At 44.6% G+C, this 12,550-nt stretch overlaps 1 protein-coding gene across 1 annotated transcript in view; it reads right to left on the bottom strand.

The window, feature by feature from the left end:
* Positions 1–7,981: 7,981 nt before the first annotated feature.
* Positions 7,982–12,550, bottom strand: part of LOC143288616 (uncharacterized) — a 61,237-nt gene continuing 56,668 nt past the window's right edge. Inside the window, 3 exon segments of the mRNA XM_076597271.1 lie at positions 7,982–9,905; positions 11,369–11,708; positions 12,184–12,380. Coding sequence (XP_076453386.1) covers positions 9,643–9,905; positions 11,369–11,708; positions 12,184–12,380 — 800 coding nt within the window. The 3' untranslated portion in view covers positions 7,982–9,642.

The raw sequence follows: 12,550 nt of genomic DNA, 5'->3' as shown, positions 1-12,550 counted from the left end.
GTTGTGTTGTGTTGTGTAACAACAATAACAGTCAATCCATTCCTGGCACGATGCAACATCTGACAATGGCGCATCAAAAAAAAAAAAAAAAAAAAAGAAGAAAGAACAAGGGAACTTCAACTTCTGTTTGAAGTTGCAAAACGTATACAGGGGAAGCGACTGTAACCCGCTAACTGTCATTTCATTTCAATGCGGTTACCTACCTTTCTCGGATGTTGGTCTGGACATCCCATTGCTGGTTCGGGGAGAACTGTAAACCAAAATGAAAGAAAGGGCGTAAAACTGATAACAGAGAAAATAGAAAAAGAAACGAACACAAAACTCAGACACTTTGACATTTTGTTAAGAACACACACGCGCGCGCGCACGCACATGCTCACACACACACACACACACACACACACACACACACACACGCACGCACACAATGCACACATACACACACACAGAGATATATAAATATATATATATATACATATATATATGTGTATATATATGTATGCCGGATGAGTAGTGGGGGGTACAGAGATAGCCTGCTCTCAAACATCTCACTCACAGATGTATGCCTACACACACACACACACACACACACACACACACACACACACACACACATGTTCCTCCATCCCTCTCTCCCTCCCTCCTACAGAGGAGCATTAATCAAACATCAGTCGTGCTCACCTCATTCTTAATGACAGACACGGCAGGAGAAGAACAGGACTGTCTGAAAGTTCGCCTTCATGTGACGTGTCACTGACAAATGACATGACAGTCATTCGTTCGACAGGATCGTCCGCCACTTCTTCCCCCATTGGGAATGCTTCAGTCTCTGATGTATTGGATGTGAAGAAAGTAGTAGTAGTAGTAGTAGTAGTAGTAGTAGTCATTAGTAGTAGTAGCAGTAGTAGTACTTGTAGTAGTGGTAGTAATAGTAATCATCATCATCATCATTATCAGAGAGAGAGAGAGAGAGAAGTAGTAGCAGTACTTGTAGTAGCGGTAGTAATAGTAATAATCATTATCATCATCATCACACACACACACACACACACACACACACACACACACACACACACGCACAGCGACTGATTTACAAATATGGTTATGGGGGGCGGTGGGGGGGGGATACTCTGGCTAATAATGATATTGGAAGTAATATGTTTTTACTGCTGTTTTTTCTTTTTTGAAACGAGTAAGAGAAGACGTTATTCTGGTGTTCTCAGGGATAGATTTCCAAAGAGAAGGAACAACCTATTTCACGCACTGTAAAAAAAAAAAAAAATCAGAATAATCTACAACCAACCCAGACTGCGTGTTTGAATATATATCTGCCCTATGCTTATTACTTTTTTTGTAACAAACATTCCCCACGAGAAATTTAGCTGATTAATGGGTCATTTGATTTTAACAAGAATATTGGTTTGGTTCGGCAGAGTAGTCAGTCAGTGTGAGTTTTGTTTGAAAGACTTGTTCGGTGAATGGTTCGTAATTCAGTATCACCTACTACCAGCCTATCTAATAGTAATACAATAATAGCATGTTTATTTTATCCTTGTATTTATTGTACTGACCTGAACGAAACTTGCGTTGAAATATCAGAGGGTAATGTTCTACAAATCTAAATCCATGCGTCGGATTTTCAAGATATGTTGTCGTCTGCTGGTACCAAGAGCAGTAACTCTTAATGCTGCCGACGCACATGAATTGCGTTTCTTGTTAGAACTTGAAAATGGAAAAGGTCGACGAAGTGAGATCATGCATGGGTTATGAAATGTGCTTATATGGTTATAATTTACCGGCGCGGGGGGTAGGTGGGGCGGGGGTTGTTACTGAAATACCATCACAGAAAATGGAATGTGTGTGTGTGTGTGTGTGTGTGTGTGTGTGTGTGTGTGTGTGTGTTCTTGTCTACTTTGTGTCTGACTAATGTGTTGTTTTCGAGAGAGAGGTTTGAAAGGGCTATTAGAATGTCTTCTTCTTCTTCTTCTTCTTATTATTATTATTATTATTATCATCATCATCATCATCATCATTATTATTATTGTTGTTGTCGTTGTTGTTGTTACTATTAAAACATTTTCGTGGCATATAACAAGCGATGTTTTACTTCTTACTTACATGGAAACAATGCACACATGCACATACGTACTCTCTCTCTCTCTCTCTCTCTCTCTCTTTAAGTAATCTTCGTCCGCAGAACCATGCCTTCTTCCTTTTAAAGCGCTTCATTATTAGTATTAGACAACAAGCATCTGCAGTATCTTTCAGCGCAAGGAATACGTCATAAGCCTTTTTATACGTCACCGTATGACTTACTAATGTGACGTTTTCATCCCTCCCTAAACGAAAAGAACAAGGCTTTAAAAAACATATAAGCTCAGGGTCGATGGATGAAAACTGACGACCATTAGCCCTTATTATCCTGTGAACTGCTGCCGTTGTGACGATAAGAAGACAACGGGCAAAAAAGTCTTTTTTGGGGGGGCCTGGCAAAGGAAGCAGGAAAAGGTAAAAAAAAAAAATAGATAAACACATAAATAAAAATCATGGATGAAGTATGCAGAGGGCTGGACGAAATGGCTCTTCGTGCGCCGGACAGCTTGGTTCCTCAAAGGGAGGGACACAACTCGCCTACACCTCTCGCCGTGGAAGCTTGCGGATGCACACAACTCGCAAGGAACGATTCCGTTGGAGATCTATCCACGTGAGTGGCAAGACTAGGTTAGACTTGGACGCTGATTGGGCCAACTCTCCAAGTATTTATGATCCAGTATGCTATCATTAGGCCACGCATGCTGGCATACTGTTATCTAATTGAACGACAAACAGGTCTTCACAGGCCTCAAACGTCTGATTCAAGTTCAAGTTCAAGAATCTTTCTTTCTTTCTGAGTACATAATTATCTTCTTTCTTTCATTCATTCTTTCTTTCTGTCTTTCTTTCCTGTCCTTTCTTTCTTTCGAGATCTGTCCACGTATGTATACATCTTTCTTTCTTTCGAGATCTGTCCTCGTGAGCACAAATATTTATTTATTTATCCATTTATTTATTTATAGGTGTGCACAGGTGAGTACAAATCTCTTTCTTTCTTTCTTTCTTTCTTTCTTTGAGATCTGTTCATGTGGGTACAATTCTTTACTTGTTTTTTTCTTTCTTTGGAGATTAAATGCATCAATCCACGTGAGTACTGATTTTTCTTTCTTTCGTTGGAAAACTATTCACGTGAGGAACAATTTTTCTTTCTTTCTTTCTTTCTTTGGAGATCACTCTACGTGAGTACAGATCTTTCTTTCTTTGGCCGAGATCAGTCAACGTCAGTGCATTTTTCTTTCTTTCTTTCTTTCTTTGAGATCTGCTCATGTTGGTACAGTTCTTTCTTTTTTTCTTCTTCCTTTGGAGATTAAATTCATTCATCCAAGTGAATACTAATCTTTCTTTCTTTCGCTGGAAATACATCCACATGAGTAACACTTTGTTCTTCTTTCTTTGCTAAGACAGGCACAATAGCCGAATAGTTAAAGCGTTGGACTTTCAATCTGAGAGTCCCAGTTTCGAATCTCGGTAGCGTCTGGTGGGTAAAGGGTGGAGATTTTTCCCATCTCCCAGGTCAGCATATGTGCAGACCTGCCAGTGCCTGAACCCCCTTTGTGTGTGTACGCACGCAGAAGATCAAATACGCACGTTAAAGATCCTGTAATCCATGTCAGCGTTCGGTGGGTTAAGGAAACAAGAACATACCCAGCATGCACACCCCTGAAAACGGAGTATGGCTGCCTACATGGCGGGGTAAATAAACAAAACGGTCATACACGTAAAATGTTAAATATTACATGTTTGTCTGGGTGTGTATGTGTCGTGCCTGAATTCTGATTGAATGACACAGGAAACGATGATGAGCGCCCAATGGCAGCCGTCAGTCGGCTCTACCCAGGTAGGCAGCCTGTTGTGCAAAAATTTAAAGCGCTTAGAGCTTGGTCTCCGACCGAGACAGGCGCTATATATAAGTATCCATATCAATCAACCAATCAATCCTTGGAGATCAATCCACGTGAGTTCAGATCTTTCTTTCATTGGAAATCTACCCACGTGAGTAACAACCTTTCTTTCTTTGAAGATCTGTCAGTGTGAGTAACAACCTTTCTTTTGGGAATCTATCCACATGGGTACAGATCTTTCCTTTATTTGTTCTTTATTTATTTGGAAATGTACCCACGTGAGTATCAACCTTTCTTTCTTTGGAAATCTACCCACGTGAGTAACAACCTTTCTTTCTTTGGAAATCTACCCACGTGAGTAACAACCTTTCTTTCTTTGGAAATCTACCCACGTGAGTAACAATCTTTCTTTGGAAATCTACCCACATGAGTAACAATCTTTCTTTCTTTGGAAATCTACCCACGTGAGTAACAATCTTTCTTTGTTTGGAAATCTACCCACGTGAGTAACAATCTTTCTTTCTTTGGAGATCTATCAGTGTGAGTAACAACCTTTCTTTGGGAATGTTTCCACATGGGTACAGATCTTTCTTTTATTCGTTCTTTCTTTCTGTGGAGATCTGTCCATGTGAGTAAACATTTTCCTTTCTTTCCCTGGAGATGTATCCACGTGAGTAAAAATCTTTCTTTTTTTTCCTACCGTCTTCTTCTTCTGTTGGATATCTATCCAAGTGTGTACGGATCTTTCTTCTTTCTACTTATTCATCATCATCATCACCACCATCATCACCACCGCCACCACCATCATCATCATCATCATCATCATCATCCTGATAATCTGTGTGCCTTCATCTTCTATTAGGGGACCCATGATTTTTGATAATTCTGACCGAGTTGCATTTTACTTAATATTTTTGTCACATTCAAGAAAAGTTGAATTCTCCTTATCGTATCCATGCAGACCACTGCACAGGTGCAAGGGGCGTCATCATCTGCCCATCATCGGAGAGGAAATGCAAGGAGATCAGCTGCCCAAAGGTACACAGGGCCCGGAGGGTAGTGCGTGCTAATGTGCTAATGTACATGTCTGTACACAGGTCAGCGTCTGTGTGTGTGTGTGTGTGTCTGTGTGTCTATGTGGGTGTCTGTGTGTGTATGCGTGCGTGCGTGTGTGTGTGCTTTGTGTGTATGTGTGTGTGCTGTGTGTGTCTGTCTGTGCGTGTGTGTGTATGTGTGTGTACTGTGTGTGTGTGTTTGTGTGTGCTGTGTGTGTGAGCGTGCTCTGTGTGTGTGTGTGTGTGTGTGTGTGTGTGTGTGTGGGACGGGGTGGGTAGGGGCGGAGGGCATGCCCATACATGTGTGTTGATCAATACTGATGCTATATGGTTATCGCCGGACTTTCCATCATGTTCATGGTACTGTCAGACACGTCAGAATGTCCAGATATCGTGCAGTGATAGCCTTACGTAACAGGCTTATGGGACCTATAACCTTTTAACTTAATATTTACATGATGGTAATGATGACGAGAAGAATAACGAACGAACGAACGAAATTCATTCAGCGCTTTTCTCAAACATCGCCCCAAACGCTTAACAAAGTATAGCCTACATGAGCATAACTGATGAACTGTAAATGGTGACATAACAAGTCAATTTAGCACACTCACTGCAAACATCACTGACGACACCACTCATCCAATTCGCTTGCACACACACACACACACACACACACACAGAGGGTGTGAGTTCGCCGACTTTGGTCGAAGGTGAAGGACGCAGCTGCATACGTCGGCTCCATGCTCTTTTGGCACAGTGATGTATTTTCGTCAGAACATTGTACATTTAGAGGTCAAAGGTCAAGGTCAGATCAAGGTGTGTGTGTGTGTGTGCGTGCGTGCGTGCGTGCGTGCGTGCTTGTCTTTTCGTCTTCACCCCCTAGGGGTCTTCATTGCCTTGCTGTTTTGTTGTTGTTTTTGATTGTTCTGTTCAGTTTGATGAAGGTCACACGTGAATCGCAAGGCCTTGTTATCTCTTTTTTCTTTTTTCATTCATCTTTTTTCTTTTTTCTTTTTTTTACCTTTCATTCCCGGCAGACAAACCGGAAGTCACGAAAGCAGACCAGGAGCATCCCGCCAAGGACCAGCAGGCCGCCGACCCGGGTGGGAGCCACAACGACCTCGACCCCTGCCAGTCGCACGACTCCGCGGTCCGCTCGTGCGACGCCGTGCTGCAACTGACCGAGCTCACCGAGGGCAAGGAACCCAAGGAAGGCTCGCCGCCGGCCCTAGAGGAGTCCCCGGCCAAGGAGGAGGAGGCACTGTGCAAGAATGAGAATGCACTAGGCAAGGAGGAGGCACTGGTGAAGGAGGACGCGTTAGGCCAGGAAGAGGCACTGGCCATGATAGACCCAGCCAAAGAGGCGCTGGCCATGATAGACCCAGCCAAAGAGGCGCTGGCCATGATGAAACCAGCCAAAGAGGAACTGGCCATGATGGCCATGATGAAACCAGCCGAAGAGTCGCTGGCCATGACAGACCCAGCCAAAGAGGAACTGGCCATGATGGAACCAGCCAAAGAGGCGCTGGCCATGATAGACCCAACACAAGAGGCGCTGGCCATGATAGACCCAGCCAAAGAGGAACTGGCCATGGTAGACCCAGCACAAGAGGAACTGGCCATGGTAGACCCAGCACAAGAGTCGCTGGCCATGACAGACCCAGCCAAAGAGGCGCTGGCCATGATGGAACCAGCCAAAGAGGAACTGGCCATGACAGACCCAGCCAAAGAGGCGCTGTCCATGACAGACCCAGCCAAAGAGGAACTGGCCATGATGGAACCAGCCAAAGAGGCGCTGGCCATGACAGACCCAGCCAAAGAGGCGCTGGCCATGATAGACCCAGCCAAAGAGGCACTAGCCATGATAGACCCAGCACAAGAGGAACTGGCCATGATGGAACCAGCCAAAGAGGAACTGGCCATGGTAGACCCAGCCAAAGAGGCGCTGGCCATGATAGACCCAGCCGAAGAGGCGCTGGCCATGATGGAACCAGCCGAAGAGGCCCTGGCCATGATAGACCCAGCCAAAGAGGCGCTGGCCATGATAGACCCAGCCAAAGAGGAACTGGCCATGGTAGACCCAGCACAAGAGGAACTGGCCATGATGGAACCAGCCAAAGAGGCGCTGGCCATGATAGACCCAGCCAAAGAGGCGCTGGCCATGATGGAACCAGCCAAAGAGGCACTGGCCATGACAGACCCAGCCAAAGAGGCACTGGCCATGACAGACCCAGCCGAAGAGGCGCTGGCCATGATGGAACCAGCCAAAGAGGCGCTGGCCATGATGGAACCAGCCAAAGAGGCACTGGCCGTGATAGAACCAGCCAAGGAGACACTGGCCAAGAAGGAACCACCGGCCAAGGAAGAGGCACCACCCGTGACAGAAGCGGCGGCCAAGGAACCACCACAATCACCACCACCACCACCACCACCACCACCACCAGCCGAGCGAGAGTCACCTCCGGTGACCAAGCAGCAGAAGAAGCCAGACGCTGCTGTGCTCGCAGGGAACGAAGCGCGCGTCGCATCCGCCGACGCCGACGCCGACGCCGCCGCTGCCGCTGCGGCTGCAGCTGCACCCACCGCCACTACTACAACCACAACCACAACCACAATGGCGAAAGAGAAGGAAGAGGAAGGAAGTAAGATCGAGAAAAAGGACGACGACAAATCGCTGCTGCAACCACCGCCACTACCGCTGCTTCAGTGTGTCGAGGAGGAGCCAGGCGGCATCGGGGTCAGCGTCGGGTTTGGGGACGGGGTCGGGGTCGGAGTCGGAGTCGGGGTTGATGTCGCTCAGGAAAGCGATGGGAGCACCGACATCAGTGTGCACCCGAAGGATGTCGAGTGAAGTGACATGTACCGGTGTGATCGATCTTTTTTTTTTTTTTTTTTTTTTTTTTTTTGTCTTGTTTTGTTTTGAGCTTTGAACGAACACACACACACACACACACACACACACACACACACACACACACACGAATAAGAACAATAAATGATATTTATAAACGCCCCTTTCACGCGAGGAAGATTACAGTGTCCATATTATCTCTCCCTCTCTCCCCCTCTCTCTCTCTCTCCCTCTCTCTACTGAAAATTGACAACCATGTTGGTGTTAACAATTTTGCTATTTCATTGTCAGTTCTTATTGGTTACGTATCAGCGCATTCAAGCTGTATCTAAAAGTCTTTTTTTTTTCTTTTTTTTGTAATAAATACACCACTTATCGATCGTCTCTAGGTTTTGTGTGTGTGTGTGAAAATCAGCCTCAGACACTCACTCATGTATTTTAAGAACCAATTGATTTCATGTTTCAAAAACAAAACTTTTAACTTCTGCATACATTATTATATATCAGCATGTGTAAGCATAATTATAATTATGTGAAGTAGAAAGTAAGCAAAAACTTTATACTTTATTGAATGGCAGATTCTGATATATTCATTTTTAAAGAGAGACACACAGAGAGCATAAATAAATGCAAAACAAGTTTAAAAGAAAATAGACCAAACGGGAAACATGCTTTGAGAAGGAAAGGGCAAAGAAAACTGAATGAATTCAATTTTCTGAGGGTAACAGAGTTCACAATCAGTGGGTGGTGGTGTGTGTGTGCGCGCGCGCGCGCTTCCATCCAGCCCTCGAAACAATGGCTAACAAAACTGAAAGGAAAAGGCAAGAAAAGAACAAGGAGAAGAAGAGAAAAGAACAAATATACCATTACTTTAAAAATAAAACAAACCCAAACCCCCATAATTATGAATATTATAAATGGATACATGAAGATAATTATGTTCACAACACTGCACTGCCAAAGAAGAAAGAAAGAGAAGGAAGTGAGGGAAGAGAGAGAGAAATATTTAACAATGCTGCAACAACAACAACAAAAAACAGCAAATATATACCCAACCAAAAATGGAATAAAAATGATAATAAACTAGCGTTTGGTTATGTGCATATTGAAAAAGAGAATAATTTACCTACCAAGTTTTTAGCACACACGCTCTTCCAATATTCAACGTGAAATATATCTATATCCAAACACAATAGTAAGACTTCGTTTCAGTCATAAATATTACACTGCTTCAGTTTTTTCTTTTATTTTTTCCTCTATTTTTCTTTATTGCTTTTAAAGAGTTATATCTAAAGAAACAAATGGTAAAGGAAAAATCGTTGCCAAATTCAGCAAATTCAAAAATGGATATGAAAATGATAGGAAGTGTTTTGTTTCATTGTGTAACAGTTTCAATTCGTCTGTTGCAAAAAAAAAAAAAAAAAAGAGTACGATTTGTTACCATCTGTACGTTGAGCCATTTATCTCGTTGGAGGTCTGGGGCTGGATGATTAGTGTTTTTACCATCATAACATTTAACGACAAATCATACAATTTCTGCTATATATTTGATATATGATGTTTACATCATACATTATCATATTATATTTCTGACGTAAACAGGGCACGGACTTAGCAATTTCTACTATGATTATTTGATATATGCTGTTTACATCATACACTATCCTATCATATTTCTGACGTAAACAGGACACGGACTTTGCGTTAAAAAGCGTGTGTGTAGGCTACAGCGCTTTCAACATTGTTGTGACCGACCAGAACTCAGCCTTTCCAGTTCCATGCTTTTGTTTTTTCAAGGTCACATGACCAGGAAATCCGTATAGACAACGGACAGACCGTTGTAATAGACAGCCTGGATGCTGACGTGCACTCCGATTACAGCGTCAGGGCAGTAGCCTTCGTAGCGGGTGATCCCTTCCGTGGTCACGTGGTTGATGACGTCACCATAACCCTCCTTTGTGCCCGCAAAGACGACGTAGGTGACGTCACGTGTGACCTCAAACACGTGACGCCAGTCGAGGTGTTGCACGCGTTCCTTCCAGGACCAAGTAGCCTTCTTTCCTGAAAAAAACCCAACATAACAACCATGGTGATGATGATCATCATCATCATGACGAGGATAATGAGGATGAGGATGGTCAGTATGAGGATGATAGTGAAGGTGAGGATGAAGGTGAGGATGAGTCAGTGCAGAGAACATAGGTGAAGAGAAAAAGTTAATATAATCGGTGCGTGGGAAGCTGAGAGTCAAACGGGCGGCATGTTGTGTGTGTGTGTGTGTGTGTGCGTGTGTGTGTGTGTGCGTGCGTGCGTGCGTGTGTGTGTGCGTGTGCGTGTGTGTGTGTGTGTGTGAATTTTTTGACTTCGCTGAAAGAGATTATGAGGACACCCTGCGAGAAGGATGAAGGTGAGGTTGAGGATGATGCGATGGTGAGGATGATAATGATAAAGAAGACGGTTGTTAGTGACCCTTTGAATGCTGACCCATGGCGAAATGAAATCAGTGTGACAGGAATTCTAACTTTCCTCCCTACTTTATTTACGAATTTTTCAACGACGTTATTGATGTTGCTGCTGAGCAAAGAGACAAGAACCCCCGATTTGATTTAAGAATGACGGGCGCAATAGCAGAGTGGTTAAAGCGTTGGACTGTCAATCTGAGGGTCCCGGGTTCGAATCACGGTGACGGCGCCTGGTGGGTAAAGGGTGGAGATTTTTACGATCTCCCAGTTCAACATATGTGCAGACCTGCTAGTGCCTGAACCCCCTTCGTGTGTATATGCAAGCAGAAGATCAAATACACACGTTAAAAATCCTGTAATCCATGTCAGCGTTCGGCGGGTTATGGAAACAAGAACATACTGCACATCCCCGAAAACGGAGTATGGCTGCCTACATGGCGGGGTAAAAACGGTCATACACGTAAAAGCCCACTCGTGTGCATACGAGTGAACACAGAAGAAGAAGATTTAAGAATGGTAACTGATCCACGTACTGACCTCAGTGCAAGCTCTACCAGTCTCGTCTCAGTGAGTTAACGGCCCTGCTTTGAACTGTGTACTTGTCACTGGCAGCAGTCATGTGTGGTTAATCAAAGCGTTTTGAAGTTCTTTGCTGTTTGATTTCGTTCTCTACCTCTCTTACAATGAACGCACAACGAGAAGGAAATATACTGGCATACAGACAAGACACTGGACAAAAAAAAAAAAAGAAAAAGAAAATTACACAAGAGCTGTCAAGAGGCAAATGGCAAACGTTTTCAGAACACTAATGCACACACACACACACACACACACACACACACACACACACACACTTGTAAAGCAATGAAGGTACTCTCTTTTATGATTATCTGCCAGTTTACGTTTACTCTATTTTCATTTGTACTGATTTACTTTTCACTCTCTTCTCATCACGAAAAAACGTCGATCTTGTTTCGTTCATGCCCTCTTATCATGTGGAGCTTTGACCTTAATGAATATTCTCTCTCTCTCTCTCTCTCTCTCTCTCCTCTCAGTATGTACCTGTTAGCCGTGGTGACGCATCATCCAACCGCACCGTCACAGACAAGGCCTCTGACGTCATATTCCTTGCGTTGACAGCCATTAGCTGAGCTGTGACGTCACCACTGACGCTGTCTTTCCCCAACCTGGGCAAAACGGCTGTCGTCTTGTAAGCGTCAAGGGAAGACCATTCAGACGGGACAGATGGCTCACGGAGAAAACGAAAGTAGAACTGCGACACTGTGGGATCTTCGACTCCACGCCAGAAGAACTCCAGGCTGGAATTTTTGGACCGGACTTGGGGCGTGGACCGTTCGTAGGGAGACATGTGGACATTGTTGGGGAGAGATCCTAGCGTCACCTGTAGGTAGGGAGGGAGGAAGTGAGAGGAATGAACAGGAAGAAACGTTTTACATGGAGATGAGCTAGTTCCGGGTTCAGCAGTTATTACATCAAATAAGGTTGTTTGGTCTAAAGGGGTCGGCTTAGTGTTTGTTGTGGGTCTTCGGTTTTGTTCAGGTTGAAATTGTAGTGCAGTGTAGTGTACTGTACTGTAGCGTACTGTATTGCACTGTAGTGTAGTGCAGTGTAGCGTAGTGTAGTGTACCCCCCCCCTCCTCCACGCCCCCCTGCCCCCGCCCCCCCACCCCCCCCCCCCCCCCACACACACACACACACATGCACACAAACACACACATACACACAAACGCGCGCGCGCAAACACACACACACACACACACACACACACACACACACACATGCTCACACGCATGCACACAAACACACATACACACAAACGCACGCGCGCAAACACACACACACACACACACACACACCTCATCCACCACTGGAGGGTGGAGGAGAACCGTGACGGGAAGTGACGTCACGGTGGTGACCAGCTGCACAGCGTTATGGCACGTGACAGACAGTGTGACCTCTGACCCGTGATGAGCACCGCTTAACGGCCACTGACACAGTCCTTGTTTTCCGCTGACCGCAGTGGTCAAGGTGGACTGCACCTTCCTGTGGCCACCTGTGCACAAGATACAGTGATCACAAGTTACAGGCCGAACTCAAGAGGTGAAATAGCACGCTACGTTGAATTACGAACATTCAAAACAAAACAAAAAAAAGTGTAAAACGCCAGTTGTTGGAGACGAATTTCACTTCGTTTTAGAATGTCAACAGTATGCTGAAATACTT

This window comes from Babylonia areolata, chromosome 12, assembly GCF_041734735.1.
Source record: "Babylonia areolata isolate BAREFJ2019XMU chromosome 12, ASM4173473v1, whole genome shotgun sequence".
Lineage (NCBI taxonomy): Eukaryota > Metazoa > Mollusca > Gastropoda > Neogastropoda > Buccinidae > Babylonia > Babylonia areolata.
This window is presented reverse-complemented; position numbering and strand designations above follow the sequence as displayed.